General features: G+C 34.5%; 1 protein-coding gene across 2 annotated transcripts; it reads right to left on the bottom strand.

Annotated features, from left to right (window-relative positions):
- Positions 1-3,821: 3,821 nt before the first annotated feature.
- On the bottom strand, positions 3,822-25,596 carry LOC113073319 (multivesicular body subunit 12B-like). Of its 2 annotated transcripts, none has more exons than XM_026246230.1 (10): positions 25,378-25,596; positions 19,602-19,724; positions 16,176-16,283; positions 14,909-15,005; positions 14,425-14,554; positions 13,472-13,609; positions 10,364-10,455; positions 8,748-8,803; positions 8,524-8,583; positions 3,822-6,450 (listed from the first exon to the last, which is right to left on the bottom strand). In XM_026246230.1, exons 2-10 carry the CDS (start codon positions 19,710-19,712, stop codon positions 6,364-6,366), a joined length of 879 nt encoding a protein of 292 aa, XP_026102015.1. In that variant the 5' UTR covers positions 19,713-19,724; positions 25,378-25,596; the 3' UTR covers positions 3,822-6,363. The 2 variants fall into 2 exon arrangements, with proteins under 2 accessions (XP_026102015.1, XP_026102007.1); XM_026246222.1 differs by lacking the exon at positions 25,378-25,596 and adding an exon at positions 25,156-25,371.
- Between the last annotated feature and the right edge of the window lie 621 nt (positions 25,597-26,217).

Below are 26,217 nucleotides of genomic sequence, written 5' to 3'. Positions count from 1 at the left end.
TACATATTTAATTGCCCACAGTTTAATCGAGGAGAGGTCATAATAGCAATGCTGTGTATTCAAATTTCACTTAATTAACCTATTGTTTTTAATGAGAAAACACCTAATAATTACCTGATTAATTACAATAACTTGAAAATGTAAAAAATAACAACACTAATCTCTCTAATCCTCAAAACGTTTGATGTTCGGATGAAATTATATAATTTAGAAAAAAGCGTAACCATTTATTAAATGTGTTGAGAAGAGTTTCTGTGCCACCTCAAGAATAAAAAATTAAGGTGGGAGGTCATTTTACTCTGTCTTATAATTTTAACATGTTTTTATTTTCTGCAAATAACTACGGACAAAGAAAAAAACCCCCACATTTGACAGATTCTGTTTATTTCTGATTAGACAGCAATGAACATTGTAAAGATCTGCACTGATTTCATACTTAAACCAATAAACTCTTAATAATCTCTTTTTTTTCAGTTTTAAGTCATTTGAACCATAACTTGAAAGGGCTGAATAGTTTGAAGTAAGACCAAAAAGAGCCAAAAAACAATGTATTTTGATATAAGTGACACTGATAAGAACGAAGGTAGTAATTGTGAGCAAATTCTCTTCATAACAGCAGTACATTAAACTCTATTTATCAATCTGACAGCATTAAACATCTGCACGTTTGTGTCAGAAGTCAAAGTATTTCACCATCAAGTACAGTCTGGTCTCATTCAGTTAATAGTGATGCAAGAAATGTAAATAAACATGACATCAAACAAGTTTAAATGAATCAAACCTTCTCAATCACAGCACATGTGCAAACTCTTGGAAGTCGATATATCAAACATGTTTTGTGACTTTAACTCTCATATCTCATCTGCCAACATGAAACCCGTGGACTCTGAATATTGAGTTGAGGATGTTTGGTCTGAATGTTAATTCAGGAAAACCTCCCACAATGAGCGTCATTAAAATCCCTCCTGAAAGAGAAGCACGTCTCATCAAAGCCCTGATCAAATGACTTTTACGATATTAAAGCTAATTCATGTAATCCCCATTTATGTGAAGCACGTTTTCTTCCAAATGGAAAATATTGCACGTAAATACATTTAACGAGCGGGGAAAACAAACCAAGCTCTTAAACTGTTTATTGTGGTTTCGTTTAATAGGTTCTGTAAGGCAACAGGATCTGCAGCTGATTCAGATTCATTAAAACTACTTCAGCGACAACAAATTTAATAGAGCAGTATGATGCACAATTGAATCTTTTTAGAAATAAAAACTATATATTTACAAAAATCTGACTATGTACAGAATAACATACTGCTTATCATAAAATGCAGAGTACATACTGCATTAAAAAATACCGTTCAAACAATAGTTTGCCACATTATTGTCTCATCACTGCATGCACCCAGTTAGCAATTTTTGTAATATGATTATTTTGCATTTTTTATACATCTACAAGTTGAACCCATGACCTTGGCATTGCTACACAAGCAAGCAAACACACCAACAAATAAATAAACAACTTGCTAAAAATCGTGGCATATGACATCTAGCTCTAAACATCTAGCTCATTTGATTGGGCTGCTAAAATATGTTTTTGAGAAAGAAACAAAAAATTGCACATAGTCTTTGTTTTAAAGCAATATTTCACCCAAAAATGAAAAATTGCTGAAAATGTTAATCTTCAGGCCACCCAAGATGTAGATGAGTTTGTTTCTTCATCAGAGGAGAAATGTAGCGTTACATCACTGTCTCGTTAATGGATGCTCTGCAGTGAATGGGTGCCGTCAGAATGAGAGTCTAAACAGCTGATAAAAACATCACAATAATCCACAGCACTCCAGTCCATCAGTGAATGTTGTGGATTGAAAAGCTGCGTGTTTGAGTCTATAATCCATAATAACGCTTTGTCAAGTGGAAAAGTCCATCTCCTGTTGTCTCTCACATCAAAATCAACCACATATTTATTTAGAACTGTTTTGATCTTTTTTTCTCTTGTGCTTGATCTGTGCAGAAGGTAACTTTTTCACTATGGGCTCATATTTTTGCCAGGAGCAATGGTTTGAAGTTTCTCACAAACACACAGCTTTTGGTTTCACAAGACATTAACTGACGGACTGGAGCGATGTGGATTACTGTGGTGTTTTTATCAGCTGTTTGGACTCTCATTCTGACGGCACCCATTCACCATTGGTGAGCAAGTGATGGAATGCTTCTTTTCTTCCAATCTGAAGACTCAAACTCATCTACTCATCTTGGATGGCCTGAGGATGAGTGTATCTTTAGCATATGTTAATTTTTGGGTGAACTGTTATTTTAAAATGTATTTGCAATCAGATTAAAGTAAAATATAATCAATCATATAATAAAATTGTCATTGCATCATACTAGTCTAGCTTTCTAAAGGTTAAGAGAGTTCAGATGAGACTAGATTTACTGTATATTACATTTGATGAGATCTCTTTGCTGATCTCTCTCTCTCTGTCTCTTTCATGGTTTAGCTTCATTTTTTACACTCTTATTTGTTTTATTGTCCTGTGGCAAAGGTTCCTCTAAAGCTAATGGAAAAACAGCCTTCAAAAGACTCTGTCAAAGCAGAAATGACACAAGCTTCAGAGGCTGACTCGTCTGGGAGGTCCTTGCGCTGTAAACATCTGCTAGGAACTTAGCCCAACTTTCTTTCCATGACGGGAGAACTAGACTTCAGAAGTGTTCAGAGGGAATACAGTAGTTCAAGTCAAGGACATTGTTACCCATAATGCTAAGTTTTTCACATTTTGACAATTTTCTTAAAGAAGTAAGCTCAATTACTGGTCAATGCAGTCTGTCCTTCACCATTATGATCTTCCCAAAGCCCATGGCTCTGAATAACTCAAATGATCAAATGAATGCTGCAATAAATTGATCTATGTCAGATGACCTACAGATACTGATTTGGATGTGAATCCAGCTCTTCAGGGTTTAGTTTTAGAGGGTCTTGAATTAGGGCGTATACCATAAAGATTTATGCAGAACATCTCACATGATATTTTTCATATAGTAGAAATTCAAAAACAAACATGTACATCTCAAAACCACATAGCATTATTAAACCTGCAAAAAAACTGATATAATGCAAGGAACTATTCTGTAAATTATGTAAAAGAGATGCATGCACACTTAACCTACATCTTGTGAATAGAAGTGAAGTATAAACCATGCAGAAGCAAGATGTCTCAATTTAAAGAGAAAATTAAATAGCCTTTGTGGGGTTTCTTACTCGATGTCTTTAAACATGCTTTGCTGTGCTTCTTGTTAAACTTCTTATTCTCTTAAAAAGACATTAAAAGCCACACAAACAGTAACACATTGCCCAAAACCATCTGCAGCATTTGAGGGGATTTTATGCTTTAAGTCTTGACGCATGTTGTCAAACGGCCACAGGAAGCTCAGAGCGTTTGTGAACACAAAACAGAAGCAGACTTCCAGTAAACATGAATAACTGTGTGGCAAAACCATCCCGTTTGCACTTACCATGCAATGCATTTGAGATTACATTCTGCCTAAGACTGTTGATGGCCTAAGGACTGGATCACCCAATAATGAAAATCTTGAAAAACGAAATACTTGTGGATTATTGTGATGTTTGTATCAGCTGTTTGGACTCTAATTCTGACGGCACCCATTCACAACAGAGCATCCATTGGTGAGCAAGTGATGCAACACTAAATTTCTCTGATGAAGAAATAAACTCTCTTTAAGCTGCCAGAAAATGACTTTGTTACAAAGAGATTTCAGGTGGAGCTTTTTTCGAGCATCACAAATATGGACATCTGGCGACAAACTTCTTTTTGCATTAAGAGTTTATGGTAATTTTATAAAATAACAGAACAAAATTCAACCAGCATTCAAAAATGGCAATTCCATTTACTGTATACACACACACACAAATTCAAATCAGCTGTCAATGCAAATAAAAACACAGCAGGTTCTTCTAAAGTCACAACGATGAACTGGACGATACACATTAAACGGTTAGTAAAATCATGAACAGGAGTTTATTCACGCAGAGCAGTAACTAAACATGTTTTATTGTATTTGTGTCCAACCTGGTAACTCCACAAACTCAACTATTCAACAAAACCTTAAAAATATATTGGGGAAACATGCTAGCTACATTTCTAAACATTTAAATTAGTCTTCATAGAAAATCATTAAATAATTAAATGAAAGAGTACTATGAAATGGCAAATTAAATCTTAATTTTAATTATGAGAAAATAGATAATGCTGCATGCATTCCTATAGGGGCTCGAGTTAAATAAATGAAGGAAATAAAATATTGCATTCGTCAGCATGTCATTTATGTAATGTTAAACTATAATTTTTGTTCCTAGATCTATAAACCTGGGATTGGTTTTCCAGACAAATTAGACCTAATCTTGGATTGTAAATTATATTCAGTAGAAATAACAATGATAATAATAATTAAAAAAAAGCTTGCTAATTAAAATCAGTTTTGAAAGTCTGAAGCTACTGACTGCCTCAGAATAAAAAATAAAAAAAAATCTAATTTGTGGTGATTATAAAAAAAAAGTAAAACTAAGATCCAACATAATAAAAGTCAACATAGTGGTTAGGAAATGTAACAATATAGCTGCTTGAACATTATCTGAGTGACAGTGAAGATGTCAAAGCATCTGAAAGGACTGCTGTCTTTAATCACCCAAACACTTGCTGTTTCCAAGCTGAACACTTTCACCCGAGAGGGTTGTTTCGGCAGAAATACTAACACTGTACGTTCATCGATAATAATCAGCATATCAAGAAAGCAGCAGTGGCACACAGAGCCAATCACATGACTCAAACCTTGACCGTGTGAGCTGCTTCTGGACTGCATGGGTTACTAAAACTCAACTAACAAAAACATTTGTTCTGGATATTCAGCTGAATCTCATAAAACTGTCAAGAAATGTTCAGCTCACCCTGAAAATCAGAAAGAAATTAGAAATTGGATTTTGCTTTTTTCCATATGCATTTTTTACATTTTCAATAGAATTAAGCACATTTACCCCAAATTTTCTATTACTGTAATGCAATAAAAATGTCTGGTATCACTTTAAAATTTTTAAATATAATGCATTATTAAACTAAATTTAATGCATTAACTTATTATAATTATTTCATGAATAATTGTAACCTTATAATACTTTATTTTTAGACTTTTAGAAAGTATAATGCATCAAAATACATGACAAACCTCCAAGTGTAACATTTTAAAGTTGGTTACAATTATTTATGAAAAAATATAATCCATTACAACACACAATCTGAATACCATCATAATACATTATACATAAAGGCTTTAAGCATTATCAAAAGTTGAATAAATGAGAAATGGAAAAATAGCACATTATTTGTACTCGTGGTATCCGTTTTATAGAATTTAAGACGAATTACAGTAATGAGTTTTTTTGTGGAAAATAGGTTTAAAATTTCATGAAAATTCTTTATGACTTAAAAATATTAGTTTTTTTCTTTAAGCAAAATTCAATTACTTATTTTTTCTTTGAATCTTGGGGTGAAATATGACTGTGGAAATATTAACCTGTTTAAATAAAAAAAGTAAAAAAAAAAAAAAAATCACCATAAATGTTAGAAGCCACGAACGGACTTGAAGAAACAACATCCCTCTGCTTGAGCACCATCAAAGATCGTAACATGAGACTGAAAGAGTAAAACTGAGCAGTGACAGATCAATTCAGGAAGAACGTCACAAAGACAAAAGGAAAACACTCAACTCCAAATCAAGGTAATCCTGATTCGGCGCTCGTATATGTACAAGGGTTTGTTCAGAGGCGAAGGGTTTTTGTTCTAATCTCATTTCTCCAGACAAACACAATTAAATTGAAATGTTTCAGAAGTCCTGTAACAGTGCAGGGAACTGGGCTCCATTTCCAAACAAAGGAACAAAGTCATGCAGTCGCTGCCATCTAAATAAAACTGAAGGTGCAGAAGAAAATAAAAATCTTGTGCACTTGACGCATGAATGCAGACTTTGGGTCTCAAATGTGATTTCTTAAGAGTTTGTCCAAGCGTGACCCTTCAGAAAGTCTTTCCGGTCCGGCAGCCAGAATAAGTCAGACGCAACACAAAAGAAACACAGAAGTGGTTTTGATTTGATCACCGTGGTTCGATGTCCAAAGCTCTTAATGAAAAAGTAGCATTGAAAAACGAACTTGGCCATATTAAATATTTGTTAATTTTAAAATAAAATAAAAACTAAACCAATATCGTTATTTTTCCCTCTTTCGAAATTGTCGCAGTTGGTTTTGTGGGTTTCCGGTGTACTTTGAGAGAGGTGGAGGAGTCTCTTCAGAGGTTGTGAGCGTTAGGCCTCGGAGCCCAGAGATGTTCTGGTGGGACTGGGCGGCAGTCGGGCCGCGGCGCTGTGCTCCGTCCGGAAACTGTATTCATACTGACACACACACACACACACACACACACACACACACACACACACACACAGACACAGACAAAAAGAGTTAAACACCACCTGAGAGAGAGTTTCAGAGCTAACACTGACCTCTAGTGGATCAGTCAAAAACAGTTAAACATACGGGTACTGCAGCAACTAAAGCTGAATTCAACATAATAGATTTATTCAAAACTAATTATAGCCCAAATAATAAATTAGGTCAATATATAAAATTATATTATGACTGATACTAAACAATCATTATACTATTATAGTTTTTGTTCAATTGAATTGTTTTTGTTTTCATTATTATTATTATTATTTTAAATATGTCTATATAGCTTTTTATATATAAGTTTTAGCTATTTTAGTACAAAAAAAAAGGGAAATTCTGCATTGGCAACTATCTTAAAATAAGTTGAAGCTTTTTTACATTTTATTTTATTTTACTTAACAGTAATTTATTATTAGAGGTAATTTATTTTATGACATTTCTCATTTTAGCCCTGGTTTGTTTAGTGAGCATCATGAGAATGATACACATTCATGACAGACACAAAATACTGAGATCTGATCTGAAACTCTACTGAAAGATCTCTTTATTCACACCTTTTAAACATCCATTATAATCAGTAACAATTATTCATTTTAATAACCCGCATCTTTTAATTTTGCCCATTTAAAAAAAAAAAAAAACTAGGGCTGTCAAAAATAGCGCGTTAACGACGTTAATTAGTTGTTTGTTGTTAATTACGTCAAATTTTTTAAAGCATTTCACGCATGCGCAGTGTGACAAATTATTTAGGTCAGGAAAGTCTCGTCGATCTCTGAATTCTCAAGATAGTAAAAAACAGCGGCGAGCGCCGCAACGAAAACACAGAAGAAGCTTAAGGTTTTACCCCATTTACTCTCAAATACATTCATGCCAAGCTCGATAAACAGAGAACGACTTTAGTAGTTGATACGCTGGAGCTTCTTCCTGTTATAGCGTCCTGTGTTTCACACTGCGAATGCACAGAACGCCTACATGCGATGCAGCGAAAATTACAGCTGTTTGGGAAAGCATTTGCATTTTTACTTGGTTTTACTGGCACTTGAAGCCTTCATAACATGAAAATATCGATCCTAAAGTATTGTGGCAGAGCAAATGAACACCTCCTAAAAACAAGAGTGCCCAGAGTGCTACTTATGTGATGGTGGAGCATGTTTGTGTTTCTGAGTTCATTCTTTCGAGTTTCTCTATGCATAATTTCATAGATATGTGGCTATATTTAACCACTGGTTCACCTAAAACTCTTACACTATCTGTAGTTAAATGGTAAACTTTTGAAATTCAGAAAAAAAGAACCACATATTGATGAATCGATACATGAAAATTACGTATCTGTGTCCTGTTATTCAACTTTTGGTATGCATTTCAGAAAAATGGTTAGGATTCAGGTGTAATTGCAAATAGTGATTAATCCTGATTAATCCACTGAAAATTTTGATTAATTTGATTAAAAATTTTAATCATTTGACAGCCCTAAAAAAAACACATCAATGTCCAATGAATAATTAAACTTATTATTAATAATAACTACAATAAACCAGTCTTCCACAAAAAAAAAAAGTACATCAAGGTATTTCACACCAAGACTAAAAACTATAATGCTAACTATTTTTAAAACCTTATGGTTATAGTTAATATCCTTGTTATGGTTCTTTTATCTTTGATATAATTATAATGCAATATTTAATGTAATAGTATAATTATAATTGACTATGGATAATAGGACAATTAATACTACTTCAACTGATTTGCATGTAGTGGATATCTTTATCCAATCAGGTTTAACGTAAATAAAGTAGTTGTAAAGTTATATGAAAAGCAAAATGAAAATGCATTGTTGCATTAAAATATAACAACTGGAAAATGTTATATGAAAATACATTTTGGCATTATAATATAACATTTGGAAAATGTAATATGAAAATGCATTTTTGCATTAAAATAAGGCTGAAAATATCTGTTTGCATGGAAACAAAAGCAGCAAACAAACTAGCGCTTGTCAGTTGAAACTATGTTCTCACCTCCTTCTCGATCTCTGCAAGTGATTTGATTCTGATGCCCATTAGATCCACCTGCTGCAACTGAAACAACACAACATCCTCCTCAATGTCCAGAGCAGTTCATGTGCTAGTTTTAATGCATTATTAAGATGCAATCTACATCTAACAGTACAGTTTGATCTCTGTGGCCTACAGACTGTGCAAGAGTTCATTTGAAGCATATGATTGGTTGAAAACAGACTCACATCACTGGAGGCACATGCAAACTTCTCCGAAATCATGAAAGGCACTCCATCCATAGCTGAAAGGTCAAAAAGTCAGTATGAACCAGAGTGCACCACACATAATATATTTTGCCTTTCACAAAAAGCCAAAAAATGTTAAGAACCCATTAACCATCTACAAAATAAAAATGAGCTTATCTGTAAGTTGCCTTGTATTAAAGCATCGACTAAATAAAACTAAAAAGAGACATTTTTTCCATGAATGTGACAAGAAAACAAGGTGTGGTAAGAAAGGAGAGCTCAGAACAGAAGGAGAGGTATATTCTGACTCATCACTGAACACCATCTGGACCAGATTCCTCCTCCAGAAGGGTTTATTATTACATCCCTAATCACAGCAGCCATGAAACCACACGGATGCTGACGGGATTTATTACATGCAGAGGTAACCAACAAATGTGAGGTGTTCTCTCATGTCAAGCATTCTGCAGATGCTAAATATAATAATACAATATTACAATACTATACTGTTCAGCAGTTTGGGGACCAGGGAGCATTTTTAATGCTTTTGAAATAAGTCACATATGCTTACCACGGCTACATTTATTTGATCAAATATACAGTAAAAATACTGAAATATTATTATAATTTAAAATGACTTTTTTTATTGTCATATATAGTAAAATGCAATTTATTCCTGTTATCAAAGCTGTATTTTCAGCATCATTACTCCAGTCTTCATTGTCACATGATCTTCAGAAATCTGAATAATATACTGATTTACTGCTTATTAATGTTGAAAACAGTTGTGGGTAACACTTTAGAATAAGGTTCCATTAGTTAATGTTAGTTAATGTATTAATTAACATGAACAAACAATGAATAATACATTTATTACTGTATTTATTCATCTTCGTTAATGTTAGTTAATGAAAATACAGTTATTCATTGTTAGTTCATGGTAATTCACAGTGCATTAACTAATGTTAACAAGCACAACTTTTGATTTCAATAATGCATTAGTAAATGTTGAAATTAACATGAACTAAGACTTATAAATGCTGTAGAAGGATTGTTCTTGCTTAGTTCATGTTAACGAAAGTAGTTAACTAACATTAACTAATGCAACCTTATTCTAAAGTGTTACCCAGGTGTGCTACTTCGTATTTTCGTGTTTTTCAGGATTCTTTGATTAATAGAACCCAATTTAAAATCTAAAAAAAAACAATATATAATAAAAAAAATATATATTTCTGTAACATTATAAATGACATCCCTGTCACTTTTGATCAATTAAATGCATCTTTGCTGAATTAGAATTATTAATAATTAATAATACATATCTGACCCCAAACTTTGAAATAGTAGTTTAAGTAGCTGATATATTTAATAGATACTTGGATAAGGGTTTACTTTTTGTAATTTAAACTTGGAGAGTAAACTGACGGAGTACACACTTATTTATTTTTTACTCATTTATAATAAACTGACGATTCATTTCATTTGTAAAAGCAGGTCAAATTCTAAGACTGGCTTCCTTTGTCACTCATTTGTGTTTTTGTTAGTGCTGATGCGATATTGAGGGGGATGTGAAGGTGCTCAGTTTGGGTCAGGTGTGTTTTGTGCGGTTCTCGCACCAGAGATGGCATAGAGGTTGGAGTTCTGGTGTTCAAAGTCTGGTCTGGTTGTGCTTTTTCTGAAACATGCCGGCAGGGTCATGGATATGTGCCTGCGAAGAAACACAAATGGAAAACAATTACCACTTAATCAAATAAATATTCAACACATCTTCCTTCTCAGACTTCACTATTATCACAGCGGTTTGGTTTGTGTGTCATCACAGCTGGCAATCTGTCAACTGATGTGCAAACTGTGATACTTCCATCTCACAGGCTGCATGATGAGATCTACATCCTAATAAAACAAACTGTTCACCTGATGATGCTAGAACCTTTAAATACAGATTGATTTTTTTAATTAAGCTTTATTTTTAGCAGTTGTGCTTTAAATAGAACACCAAACAGCGTGCTTTGCTTTAGCTGTTAGACAGCTTGCTAAATTAAACCCGTTTAGAAAAATTCTTTGGTCATTGAAAAATTTAATGGCAAGAAAAAGTAAAAATAACACTGATTTAAAAAATAAACATAAAAAAAGTAATTGCGACTTTTAGAAAAAAAAAAAAAAAATCACACTAGTTAAAAAATTACACAATAATTACTTTTTTCTCAGTTCATATCTCATAAATTTGGATTTATAACTCCCAATTGTGAGTTTTCTTTTTTTCGTCAGAATTGTGAGTTATAAAGTGAGAATTGCAAAAAAAAAAATTTCTCTGAATTGCAAGTTGATATCTCGTAACTGACTTTATAACTAGTAATTCTGAGAAAAAAGTTAGAATTGCCGGATATGAACTCGCAATTACCTTGTTTTATTTTTTATTCAGTGGCGGAAACGTGCTTCCATAGTTTTTGAACACGAACCAGTGTTTCTTTTATTTTTTATTATTTCATATTTTTAATAAACTTTCATTTTCCATTTAGATTTTTTTTTTTTTTTTTTTTAAGTTTCAGTAATTTTGTTATTTAATTAGTTTTTTTTTTAAAGGATTTAAATTTAAGCTATAGTTTATTTCAGTTTGTAATTTTAGTACTTCATCTTGTTTTATTTCAATTAATTGTCAGGTCAAAAATTATCTTTTTTTTCTGGTTCAAGTATTTCGTTTTTATCTTATTTCAATTAACAAAAAATAAATAAATAAATAAAAATGTATATATTTTTATATGTATTTATAATAAATCACCGCACACATGACACATGCTCTACCCAGCTGATGTTTTCATTATGTACTGTACATTTTCTCCAAGGGAAACTCCACACATCATGAAGAACAGAACAACTGTATATGAATCAAATTTGGTTGTCTTGGGCTGCTGATATTCTCCCTTTGTGAGGTGGTAAAGACAGCTGGCTGGAATGAAAGTGGTTTTTCAAAAAAGCATTCAAATATTTCCTGTTCAAAAGTTTGCGGTCTGTAAAATTTTTCACAATGTTTTGGAAAGAAGTCTCTCTCTTCTGTTCACCACGGATGTATTTATTTGATCAGAAACACAGTAAAACAGTAATATTGTGAAATATTATTAAAATAGCTTTTCTTTGTAAATTTAATTTAAAATATATTTTATTCCTGTGATAAAACCTGTATTTTCTGCATCATTCCTCCAGTCTTCAGTGTCACATGATCTTCAGAAATCATTCTCATATACTGATGTGCTGCTTAAGAAACATTTCTGATTATTATCAATGTTGAAAACAGTTGTGCTGCTTCATATCTTTGTTGAAACCATAATTTCGGCATTTTTCAGGACTCTTTAATAAATAGAAAGTGAAAGAACAGCATTTATTTGATCATAAATGCCACATCTGATCAGTTTAATGCATCCTTACAGAATAAAAGTCTGAATTTCTATCAAAAAGAAAAAGAAATAAATCTTACTGTCCAATAGAGGAACGAGAAGTTCAATTATGCTGGTCTAGGTTTCTTGCACTAAATCTAGGTTTCCAAGATAATTTAGATTTTGATAGCAGCTGTTATGACTGGCTAACATCCATAGACTGGTGTAGTTCACACAGTCATCAACTGATTAATCTCTATTTTTCTACTTTTACAACCCTTGTGTTGTTGTGCAACACTGTGAGAAAGAGTCCAGACAAGTGTTCGGGGCCACAGACCGAGACGGTCACTCCCTCATTGAAATGCATGTTTGGTTATGTGACTTCACTGCAGTTGTATCCTGTTATATATAATAAGATCACAGACGGACAGTATCAAGAGAGCAGACAGACAGAGAGGAAACCATGAAAGGGAAACAGCTGGAACAGACACTTCCCATTTGTGTCGGAAAAATGCTCAGGGCGCACAAAACCCTGAGACACAAGCAAACCCGTAAACATTAAGTATGTGAGAAAGCGTGCACATTTTACATGTGAAAACACTGTTATACTGTTTCATTATTCTGGTTATATCATGGAAAACAGGTTTTCTTTTTTTTTTTTTTTGCTTATTTTTATTAATACTTTTATTCAGTGAGGATGCATTAAACTGTTTAAACATGACAATAAAGACTTTTCAAATGTTTAAAAAAAATTATAATTTCAAATAAATGCTGTTTTTCCCCCTTTATGTTCATCAAAAAATCTCCCCAAAAATATACCACTTTTTCTACTAACATTTTAAGTAGCAAAACCATTTTCAACAATAAGAAATGTTTTCTAAAATCAGCATAGAATGAATACTGAGGGATCATGTGACACTGAAGCTGCTGAAAATTCAGCTTTGCACCACAAAAATAGAAAAGTTACTTTGAATTGAATCAGTTTTTACTCTATTTTTGATCAAATAAATGCAGCCTTGGTGAGCAGAAGAGACTCTTCTTGAAGAACACTCTTTGTGTGAGAAGAGTAAATTGCTACGCTGACTTCTGTTTCAGCCAGTGAAATGAATCTTTGGCCTGTAAGCATGACTACAAGCTCTGCTGTGAACTATATGGGAATTCCTGACAGACCACAGCTTGTTTATTCCAGAATATAAGGAATGCTAAGCTGGACCTGCTTATTAACAAAGTGTTTTTCCCTTCCGCCTTTCTCTTCCTTCTCTCGGTTTCTCTCACTGGCTCTTTCAATTCTGCAGCTGTCACAACAAATGCGGTTCACACTTCCTCAGATTTTGAGCCTTCACAAACACGTACTTGGGCAAGACTGGTGCAGGAGTGGAGTTGTTGGTGACGCTCTGGATGTTATTGGTGGTGTTGTTCTGTACAGGTGAAGAGTCCTGGGTCCGGGGCACCTTTCCCATACGGTACCAGATCCCCATATTGTTCAGCTCTCTGGGAGGAAATAATATTATAATATAATATCAATAAAGACAGCAAGCGCTTTGTACAGCCAGTGATTCAGAGACCGCAGGTTGAGAAAGACACATCAAAACATACAGATTTCAGCCTCATGACACTATATTAAAGAAGCTGAATACTGCTCTGAAAGGGTTTTTTTTTTATATAATTTCAGGATATCTGCATGTTTTAAAACATTATGACTTCTAAATGCAAAGACATTTCTTTTTCCAAAGTTAGATTAGAAATGTTTAATGCCAGACGTAAAAACATAAATGATAAAAAATGAACTCAATATAGTACACATAATAAATATAATATCTACACACACTTGAAAACATTTAAATTCATGCTACATGCCATGGAGAATTCCTTTGATAACTTCACTGACCAAATATAAAGCTTTTAGGTAACATTGAGGTTCCTAATGTTGTTGAATTTCATATTGTCAAAAAAAAAAAAAAAAAGATTAGTGGGTCGACCGATATATCACCAAGACCGATATATCGGCCGATTGTTGGCATGTTTCAAATATCAGCATTGACCAAATAAGTTTTTCTGCTTGGCAGATGTTTTCAAGGTTATATTGGCTTTATATCGGCCTCTGCTTCCCAAGATATCGGCAGTCAAAAAATCCATATCGGTCGTCCACTATAAATAATCATCCCAAATCTAAATAATATTTGATATATCTCAGTGCCCACCTGCAGAATACTATTAATTTTCTCATTTTATATCTCATATTAACATTGTTAAATAATGGTAGGACAATCTATGTTGCAAGTTATTGTGTATAGAGTCTAACTGACCCTATGAATGTATACTGTGGTGGTGCTTGTTTAGAGCGTCCTAAGATACGGATATCACAGATGGCAGCTTCAGTGGAGTCTCTCGGGATGAACTTAATACATAACCTCCTCTTCCTAAAGGCCGGCTCCTCTGAAGAGAGAAAGAGAAGAACAGGGCATGTTAAAGAAAGTGTAAGGGAGACGGAGTTCACAATAGAAGAGCAAAGAGACTGGATCATTGATTAATTATCTAACATGGGATAGAAACCAAATCCACAACCTTTTAAAACGGCACATGTCAGGCTGCGTGTCTAAAAACAAATACATTAGCGGAAAACAAACCCCTTTTTAATCTTATCTGGAATGCCACTGGTATATTTTAGCTGTAACAATATAAATCAAGTTTGGAAAAACTAAGAAAATATAGTTTTAAAGATGCATTTCAACTGAAATAGCTGGAGAACGCAGCTGTAAATGAACGAGAGGAGATTGATGTGGTGCTTACGTGTGTCCACAGTTTCCTGAATGGGAATGAATCCCACAGGCAGCGTGTCCTTGATGTCGATGAGCTTCATGTCTACAAGCACATTACCTAAATGACTCTGTGGAGAGACATATATAGGGCAATGTGAACAGACAAAATCTCTTCCAGTGCCCATGATTGCATGCTTTGGGATTTAACATTATAACTATGTATAATAACAATAATAATCAAAACAATGTTACTCCTGGTTTCTACTTGTACCAAAAAAAGAGTCATTCGATTTTGTGCAACCAATTTCCACCCTGTCTAACTCTTACAATAAAACTTTCCAAACAGCATATTTTATACTGAAAAGGAACTGCATAAACTATTTGTTTGGCACAATCTGTATTGTATAAAGTGCTTTATAAATAAAGGTGACTATGCTGTCATTTGTAAGTGCAGTTCAAGACACTAAACAGGTGTTGATGTCAAACACTGACAGTCATTTGATCATTATGGATGCAAATGCATCAATTTAGTACATGATGTTCGGTGTTTTTCTCCCCAAAAGATTTACTTGTTTATTTATTGTCAAAATGCTCTGCTGTATGACTTCATCGAAACGATGATTTACAATAAACAACAGCTATTGAACTACTAAACATTCAAGCGGGGAAAAAAATAACACCATAAACATGGTTTTCAAGTTCTTTCCACTGGAGGTTTGTCCCAGAAAGAAGAATGAGGCTAAACACCGCAGGGACGACACAAGCGGAAACAGCTTTGTTTGCAAGAACAAAAAGAAATTGTATATAAAAAACAAATAGATGAGATCCTGTGACACATTACAGAGACCTCGTCAACTCCAACAACATGTTACATTATATAAACACAGCATGAACATGGTCTGGACCTTTCAAATGGTCATCCACCTTTTTGGCCAGACTGAAGTAGCTCAGTAGTACAGTGTGTTGTAAGGCATGTCTCAAGAGCCTTAAGCAATGCAATGCAATTAAATGAAATGCAATGAATTGCAATGCAATAAAATGCAATGCAATGAAATAAAAAAATAAAAATCACATTTAAATCAAATGTAAATAATATAAAAATAAAAAAATCTAACAAAAATAAGAAATATAAAGGGTATATTTTAATTCAAAATTATTAAGCTTCCACCATCTAGAAGCATCACAGCAATGCTGTATTAACGAATCAGCATCTAGGATTAGAAATATCAATTTGTAAAATGTTACCATACTTCAAAGAAACCTCAATTATCTGATTAAGAGCTGAAGAGATGACTCACGTTCTCTTTGGAGAAAGCCCTGGTGAAGCACAGATAGCGGGTCACCTTGGATTTGAACAGGCCGTCTTTCCACAAGTCTGCATCGATCCCATCCGTGGTTTGTGCAACCTAAAAAATAATAAAAAGATTTGATTTGATTATGCATAATAAAAGAGTTTCTTTTTTCCCCATTTGCAGAAGGTCAATTGTTTGATTCATTTAGTTTGTCTGAGTAAAGAATGTCTTAAAGAAAAAACTAATAAATAATGCAGTATGGCAGCCAATTCATCACAAAACATTAATTCAAATTAAAGGGGTAGTTCACCCAAAAATGAAAATGTGATGCTTATCTGCTTACCCCCAGGGTATCCAAGATGTAGGTGACTTTTGTTTCTTAGAAATCACGGCTAAAACATACAACAAAACTAATAAAAAACATACACAAACATGACCAAATTAAACCCTGCGGCTTGTTATATATATATTGATATATTGATATGTAAAGACACAAAATGATCAGTCTGTGCAAGAAACTAAACAGTATTTATATTATAGAAATGTACGAACTGTTCAAACTCTCCTGAGTGTGTTCTCAGCAGCAAATGCATGAGGAGGCTTCTTCTACTTCTTGCTTTATGGCAGATCACAGACTTCTAATAGCAGTACCCCCACCTATCTCTCAAATGGACCATTTACACTATCAACAATCTCAATTAGGAGAGTCAATGGTCCACTTGAGAGACAGGTGGTCAGTAATGCACTTATAAGTCTGCGATTCACCAAAAAGCAAGAAGAAGAAGCCGCCTCACACGCCTCCTTTTACAGTTTGTACATTGCGTGAATCAGAGGTAAAAAACTATATAAATATGGTTCAGTTTCTTGCACAGACTGATCATATTGTGTCTTTACACATCAATGTATTGTTACAAACTACATGGTTTAATTTGGTTTTGTGTATGTTTTTTTTGGTTTTTGTATGTTTTTTCCGTGATTAGCTAGCTTGGATGCCATAGGGGTAAGCAGATAAACACAATTTTTGGGAGAACTGAGAATCAGTCTGATGTCCATCTCAACAGAAGTCAACACACATGACTGCTCAATTAACAGCTCGTGCTGCCCACACAAACAGTCGTGCCATGGCTTCCCACGAGCTGCTCCAAAAACACCACTGAACACTGAGCTGCCAGATTAATAGGTAACATTTCATATTCTGCACTATTTCTAAGTAACTGGAATGTAAGGAAATTTGTGACATTTCCCATGTGAACTCAGATTGTTCTTGACACAATGCAAATACTAATAATTCTAGGCCTGTCTTTTGCATCACTACAAGAAATGTTTTTGTTAATTTTTATTTCAAATTAAATTTGGCTAATTAATGGTGTTTTTTAAAACCGAGTATAACAATAACATTTATTATTATATTCAATTATAATTGTAACATTATAATTGTTGCTGTTAATATTATACTTGGCTTTAAAAGCACCATTAATTGACTAAATTAATAATTAGTGATGCACAGGCCAAGAACCCTATTTTTGAAGACATTTAACTGTTTAAACCTAATTAATTTGAATCCATTAAAAGCCAACTTGGAAGCATATTTGATAAGTGATGAGTCAATAAAGTCAGTGAAGAGCTCAGACTTTAGAGGTTGTCCAAGGGTCAAACCTCGGACTTCTATAGTTTGATACTAAACAGACAGAACGTCACTGTTATTGCTGGAACAAACAGATTACTCTCTCCATCTGATGCTTTGCATGTAGACTGCAGTGTTTCTGGGATTTGAGAAGACGTTTTGGGGTTGGAATGGGTGTTATTAACAGACCCTGCTTTCACACACTCCACAATCCACACAGGAAGCATTGTTAAGCTCTGTGCTGGAGTGACGACAATGACTGTGACGGCCAAAGGAAACACAACAACCCCACTGCCTCTTCTGTTGCCAGAGTACATCCAGATCAGGCGTGAGCTCCTACCAAAAAACATGCAAATGCAATGGTGCAGAAATGTTTTAATGGCAAAAATCTTCAGCACTTGGCCTGTGATCATAGGTGTACTTTCTAGGTGGTGAAGTGACGTTCATATAGGGCTATTAACGAGGTGCATCATTAATCATGAAACTATCCTGTGGCATTTGCCCAAAAGGTTTTGGAAAAACTGTCTCTGGGAGACCTTACAAAATAAAGCAGATGTTACAACAGAGCTAAACATTGATACTGTACGCAAACACTTTTTTAAAGACGTCTTCCTGTTCCCTTTCACCTTTCTGGTGAAATTATTACACAGATCTTGCTTGCAAAGCTTTATGCATTTAAAAGTCAGGTGCTGGTAAAACAAGTGCACCACATACAGATCATGTTTCTCCAGTGAACGCCATTGAACTGAGGCCACCGTGATCAGGGGTTTTCTGCAACTGAAATCAACAGGGTTTGTGAGCGGATCTACAGGCCTCTTTGTTGATACCAACTCTAAAACCCCAGTGGAATATATCCAACATCGTTCTTGTATTACATATCAACAATTCCACAAGGCCTGCCATGCTAAAGCCCTAAAATAAGTCTATTTTACCAATGAGTGTAGACCAAGTGCCAAATAAGCCTGAAATATAACATAGACATAGCGGTTTTGCACATTGATGGAATGACAGTGTTTGAAAACCTACTGAGCTGCCCATCTAGTCAGCATTTTAGGGTGGTGATTTAGCAGGTTTTTGACCATTATTAGAACATTGCACTGCTTGCCTGAATTAACCATAGTGTTCGTTTGCCTTGTGTCAACCGAAAAACAGCCTTGTAAATTAATAAACATTGTTTTTAAACCTAATCGCGTGTGGCTGAGAAAGGATTATGCAACATCAGCTTATGTGTGTCCATCTCATTTGCTGTTGTTAAATTTTGTGTCTCAGTGTTTGTCTGTGTGTCTATGTATACATACATACACATATATAGCATTATTCTTGGACAAATATAAAGTTAAAAAGAACAGCATTCCATTTGTGTATTTACAGTCACTTTTGAATAATTTAATGTACCGTTGTAGAATTCTAAATTGTATTACTAATTACTAATTTTTTTAATTTTAAAAAATGGAATCTTAACTGACCCCAAAGTTTTCCTCATTCGCAAGTTGATTTGGATAAAAACATCTGCTAAATGAATAAAGGCACCATGTAAACCATCACTGTGACACATGGAAAAACTAATATTAATCAATGACCGAAATACTGTCTAGGTGGGCAGCCGACTAGGTTTTCAAACACTGCCAAAGCTTCTCATGTAGAAACAGCATACTAGAAACTAACCCATACCCCAAAGGAACTAGAAGAACCTCCTAACAGATGTCATTTCTTAACAAATGCTTCGGAGGAACAAAGAGTTTTACTTCCTGATCCACTTTCTACACTGTCTTCATTATCTGTATGAGTGTACTGTATCAGATACTCACCACATCATAGCCGGTGGGAGCTCTGTTTCTCGAGGCCACAACCCCTACGCCAGTGATCGGGTCCATGGGCATCTCTGGCAGGGCGTCTGAAAGGTCCCGCACCTCAGGCATTATGGAGGAACTCTGAGGAGACAGGAGCATTCAAACTTTTACACACTAAACATGAAGCCCCTTGAAAGAACATCAGTGTTTGTTTGGTCTAGAAAAGCAGATGAATTTATTCTTTGTTAGACTCCACCTCTCTTGGTTATAGTTTCCAACTCAGAATATCCCATAAGCATGAACTGGGGATTTCCATTTTTCAGTAAAATGTGCAAGTGTCATTATACCTTTAAAGAAACTGTAAAATTATACCTGCACATTTAAATAGCAGAGACTGCAAAAGAGATAGGTCTCATTTGAGAACAATTAGAAGTGAAATCATTACTATTTGTGAACTCTTAAGTTGCTACTGACATGCAATCAATACAAAAATGGAAAGCTGTTAAGTTTAAAGTTTCATAACTTGAATTTACAATTGCAGGTAAAGTGTAGGTCGCTGGGGTATATTTGTAGCAATAGCCAAAAATACATTGTATGGGTCAAAATTATAGATTTTCTTTTATGCCAAAAATCATTAGGATATTAAGTAAAGATCATGTTACATGAAGATATTTTGTTAATTTCCTACTGTAAATATATCAAAACTTAATTTCTGATTGGAAATATGAATTGATAAGAACTTCATTTGGGCAACTTTAAAAGCGATTTTTTCAATATTTCGATTTTTTTGCACCCTCAGATTCCAGATTTACAAATAGTTTTATCTGCCAAATATTGTCCAATCCTAACAAACCATACATCAACGGAAAGCTTATCTTTTAGAACAACTGAAAGTTATGACTGGTTTTGTGGTCCAGGGTCCCATATGCACCTTTTAGAAGCAAATAAGGTACAAAAGAGTTCATTTTGAAAAGATACCACCCCTGTGACATCAGTTGTACCTTAATTTGAGAGAATAGATTTACTGTAATATTCACATTTACACAAGCTGATACACAAATATATCTCAGTGCGACATCTCAAAGCAGAATAAAACATGATAGCACCACCAAAACATCAAGACAAACTGACAAATGAAACCAAGTCACCGTGTACAAGACAAGTTTGACTTTGAACAAAGAACAATGTTCTGGAGAACAGAAAACGAGTCTAGTGGGAAAAGCACAAGAGAGTGGGGCTAAAAAACTGAGTCAGTCGAGCAAGCCTTTCCTTATCAACTATTCCTCTAATCTAACACACTGACTACAACAAGGAAAGAAAATCTCAATTCCAAGATCATTACAATTAGCTAGATTTGGATAATGAAGTAGACCTATTTATTCACTTTGAGATAAGTGCGCACACTTCCAGAACATCCGAAAGCACATAATGATCAAGAACTCAACATTCCTCTAAAATCTAAACAGTCTTGTGGGTAAAAAGGGAAAACTGCATGTCTACCACATATTAACAGATTAAACAGAGCTGAGGAAACACTGGGTGTGTGATGAACACTACAGACACATTCTGGAGACACATCATTTGTGTTGGCTTTTATCAGGAGCCACGTCACAAACCAACTGATTTGGAGTCATTGTTTGTTCTTCTTGAGCATCTGAAGAGTTGTGTAGTTGAATACAAATGAAAAGCAGTCTTTTGGATTGAGTTAAGAGCTTTTGGAGGCTCCTTGGCAACCGGGCCTGCCCTCTGCAATCTCCAAAAAAAGCCACAAAGAAGCTGTGTCACATCACGGGTACGCATGGAAGCAGGCTGCAGCAAGGCAAACAGCAGACAGCGGAGAAGAAAGAGAGCGAGATCAAACTCTGAGCATGTGAGAACTCTGCCAGAGCCAAGAGAGAGAGTTAAAAAGAGGTGTGACATGATGATCCCTGGAGTCGACAGTGAGAAAACCAAACAGGAATAGACTGAGGGAGGGAATGCAGTTCTCACAGAAAAGAAAACTGTATATTCTAGGTTAGTTTCTGAGGTGAATAAAGACTCCATAACATGACTGATGACATAAACGACAAGATTTCATACACCTCTTTTCACTTGTCTGCTTTTACCCCAAAAAGGCTGTTCTGAGCCAGACAAATCTAAAGGTTTAACCTCAATGAAGATGGGACGATCTAGGGCTGCACAATAATGGTTAAGTGGCATGGTTGCCAGGTTGGGAAGAAAATGTATCAATTTAAAGCCCCTTTTACACTGAGATTCCAGATAATACACAGGTAATGTGTCCCGGAAATAGTTTCCGGATTGTTAGACTTTGGTTCATTCACACTGTCAGTGATTTCCTAGAATCTGTGCATTAGGATGTGATGTGTAATGTAGGAGTCGAAAACGCTAGGCACGTTAACTTTCACTTGAGCTGGCGAATGATCTCTGCTTCATTACAGTTTGCACATATTTATTCATCACGAATGTTGATTTGCTTTCAAAACACTCGGTAAAAGAGTCGCACGATAATGTGCATCATCATTACGACACACCCTTTACAACATTAGTTCTGCCATTTGTTCACACAGAGCTCATTCTGGGACTAAACACGGCAATGTTACTAGGTCACCAACCCGGAATCGATCCCAGATTCAATCCCAGGACGTGTTTGTGTTCACACAAAAGGTAATCCGGCAATTTTCCGAGACCAACGTGCAGCGCGAAAGGGGCTTAGGTAAAAAGCTCTGATTCTCAGATTTAAACTCTTGAAATTTGGCAACCACCACAACCATGAAAGCTTCTGGAGGCATATTACATATAGAAATTTTAAATTTTACATTTTACTTTTTCAAACGATTTCAATCTTAAGTTAGAAGCATTGTCCGGATCTGAAAGAGGGTTCCAGAATCCAGCAAAGGAAAGAGGTAAATGGTGGAAGGCTTCCAACATCCATTTATTATTATATTGAGCCAGTTATGCATTCATAACACATTGATATTCTGATATATGAAGCATTTCTTTATGATGATATGATTTATACAGTCAGCAATGCTGGTCAGCAAAGCAGCACGGTGTTTTGGAAGCTGTGCTGTACTGGTGTGCACATCAGGCCTTCAAACCTGTTTAATAGCCAAGGCTTCCTAGGACAACCAGAATCAGCAGTGAAATGCACAGTGTCTACAATTACAGGCAACCTAACAATCAGTTTATAATCAGATTGATAGGCCAAACGGAATACAAAGTCTTTATGTAAAGCCCATGCAATGTACGTGAAAATAGCTATGTTTACATGCAGAAATAATCAGTTTATAATTGAACTGATGTCTCAATCGGATTGAAAAGCCTTGATTAAAAAACACCACAGTTGATCAAACTGAGCTCAGTCCAAATAAAACATTTTGACTGGATTGAAAGGAATGGTGTAGACCTACCTGATAAATCAAAAGAAAATGACAGGCTAAATGGAAAGGCCTACCTGATGAATCACAATGATACAAAATTCATGCAGGTGGAAACTGGTCTTTCAACTGGCTAGGTCAGAATCTTAATAAACAAATGCACACCAAAGCAATTATCATAAAGAATGCATGCATCCTTCCTGAAACATGAGCATCAGGAGTAGAACTGCTTTCATATCACTCATCTCCCAGGAAGACTGGCACAGACGCTGGCACTGCCAACACACCGTCTGGAAGATATTTCAGGGCTCAACAATAAGGATGGCCCAGAGCCAGGGTAAGAGAAGTCAGGGCCAGTTCACAGATGCTTCACTCAACTGGAGCACCACTGCATTTATGCTGTCAATTCAATGTAAGGGCTTATGATCTTAATCTAGTCATAAAAACTGAATTTACTGTATAATGCGGAAAGTCACAGAATTTGGAATTTTAGATTCTACATTAAAAAGTAATGATGTACACTGAATCAAAGAGATACAGACTAGTGTCTACGCATATAAAAACGTAAAAATACAATTTAGATATAAAATCTGCATGTTCTGCATGTCTGTGGGCGAATGAATGGCATCATTTTTTCTTACTCACTGTTAACTGTTACTGTATATTCCTGTTGTGCAGCACTTAGTTGGCCGAAAAATAAAAAGTAATTGTTTAATTTTCATTTGATTTTAAAAGATTAATCAAATTTGTCATGTTTTATGCCTTCATTTGGCTATTATCATTTTTGAAAAAAAATATTTTATTAAATCATAACATATCATAAAAATAAAGCACACAACACATAATTCCTGATAAAATAATAATAAAATAAAACATTTTATAGAGCCCTATCATGGTAGAAAATTGTAATAAAGATACATTTTTACATTATTGTAAAGCTATCGAAATCAGCCAATAAATACACAAATAATATTAGGATAGTTGCGTTTCTGTATAAATCGAGCAGTAATTGATGTGATAAAATCACGAGTCGGTTTTGATTTAACAGTCAGAAGCTATAGCTTTATAAATAAAAATCACAAACATACCTGTAAATTAAATAATTTAACATATAAATGAATAAATCTGTATACATGCTTTTTATGTATTATAAAAATGTAATACAAGGACCAATATAAGATTATTATTATTATTATTATTATTATTATTATAGCTCTTTTGCTTTAGACCATATGTTAATGTTAAATCCACAAATAAAATGTTAAGGTTTTAACTGCATCTGTCTGATCAACAACAACAAATAAAAAAATAAATAAAAAAAATAAAAAAAGCGCAGAGATTGATTTCATTATAGTTATTTTCAAAGCTTTTAATGTACTCTAATAACCAAAATAAAAGAAGATTAATATCATGTTTTAGTTCTTACAAATAAGTTTTTGCTCAAAACGAACCAAAATAAAAAAATAATTGGTCTATAATTTTTGCACAGGAGAGACTTGGTCTTGTTTCAAAACAAAAGGAAATGAATTGAAAAATATCTGAATATCACATATCAAATCTGATAAATGTATAAATCTAATATGGTGCATGCTTAAAATTAATACAGCATATGAAAATAGATAAATAAATAATTTCATTGCTCAGGGAAACTGGGAATATAACAATAAACGCTATGAATCATTGAATAAATTTAATTAACATAGATTAAATAAGTGTTTTTTTAAGACGGTCCTTCAAGCAATTCTGCATAAATTAAAATGCAATTAATTACCATAATAATACTCTATACTCCATAATCTTAAAATATTTCCGCTTTTGTTTACATTATGGTAGACACAAGTAGTATTTCATAAAGTAGTTTTTCACAATAACACTAACTACCCAACATTTATCACACTTCTGAACGATTCTCAGCTCATTTGAACCATCCTGATGTTGTTATATTATCTTGAGTCCATGACAAGAATAAATAATATTCGCGTTTTATCATTTGGCTGAAGCCCAATTTTAGCCGTTAGCATAACCGGCAGGTTGCTAGGAGACTCCATAGAGATTCTACCATAGACAGTGGATTCTACACTACTTAGCCTAGCCGAGCCAACAAGCTAAGCCAATTCTCCTCAGTATTACTTATTCTTCTCGACATCTGTGCAAAAATAACATTTTAACCATTAAACCCCACACATTGACTTAACTGTAAAATGCACTGCGTCCTTCCTTTTCGGACAAAAGCAGCTTTTCATGACCCAGCGCTAGCAGCAGGCGTATAGGAAGGCCGCAGGAGCCTCGCCAGCGCGTGAGAGCGCACCGGGGCAGAGCGAGAGGGAATGCGGCGGGAAGAGCGCGAAAGCTCGGCAGCGGCAGGCAATAGCAGCAGCGAAGCTAACAGTGCTAATGCTAATCGACGTCTCTCTTACCCAAACAAATACACTTCAGACAGATAGAGACAGACGCTGCTGTTCGGAAAGATATACGCCACTGGTTCCTCTTCTGTCTGTCGTAGCCGCTCACGACTGGACTGTTGACATCCCCGTTAGTGAGTTAATCCATTTTAAACGACACATTTTTCCTTAATTTGCCAAAGTGGTTTAGGGGTCCCCAGCAACTGCTATCTCAGTGACTGAAACCGAGGCGGTGGTTGAGGGGGTGGGGGGATACTTTAGTATGCAAGAATTAAAAGGGTAAGCCAATGCATGCTGATTCATTTCATGTTTAAAAATCTATTTAATCTTAGCAGGCCTTAGTTAAAGAATTCTGGTGATTATAGCTATAGTACAGTCGTGATAAATCAGATGATTGATATTATGATCCTTTATTTGATCTATATGGAAGTAAAAATAAATAAATAAATAAAAATAGATAAATAAATAAATAACATGCTTAAAATTAACAAATAATCTAAATCAGATTTCCACAAATAATAAACGCATTACACAAATAACATGTAAATAATAATATAATATTATAATATACATGTAATATAATAAATAAATAATACATCTGATATTTTTCAGATAATATGTTACGTAAAATTAAAAGAAAATTAAATTTATGCATTTAGCAGACGCTTTTATCCAAAGCGACTTACAGTGCATTCAGGCTAACATTTAATATATATATATTATATATATATATATTTTTTTTTACATTACAAATTGTGTCTTTATGCATGACAAAATCTGTAGTTGCAGTATGATTGTGCCATTGAATATAAATGTTGTTGTTTTAATATGAGCAACTGCCCAAAAGCTGCTCAT

Source organism: Carassius auratus, chromosome 5 (genome assembly GCF_003368295.1).
Source record: "Carassius auratus strain Wakin chromosome 5, ASM336829v1, whole genome shotgun sequence".
Lineage (NCBI taxonomy): Eukaryota > Metazoa > Chordata > Actinopteri > Cypriniformes > Cyprinidae > Carassius > Carassius auratus.
The sequence above is the reverse complement of the archived record's forward strand: the minus strand, read 5'-3'. Positions and strand labels throughout refer to the sequence as shown.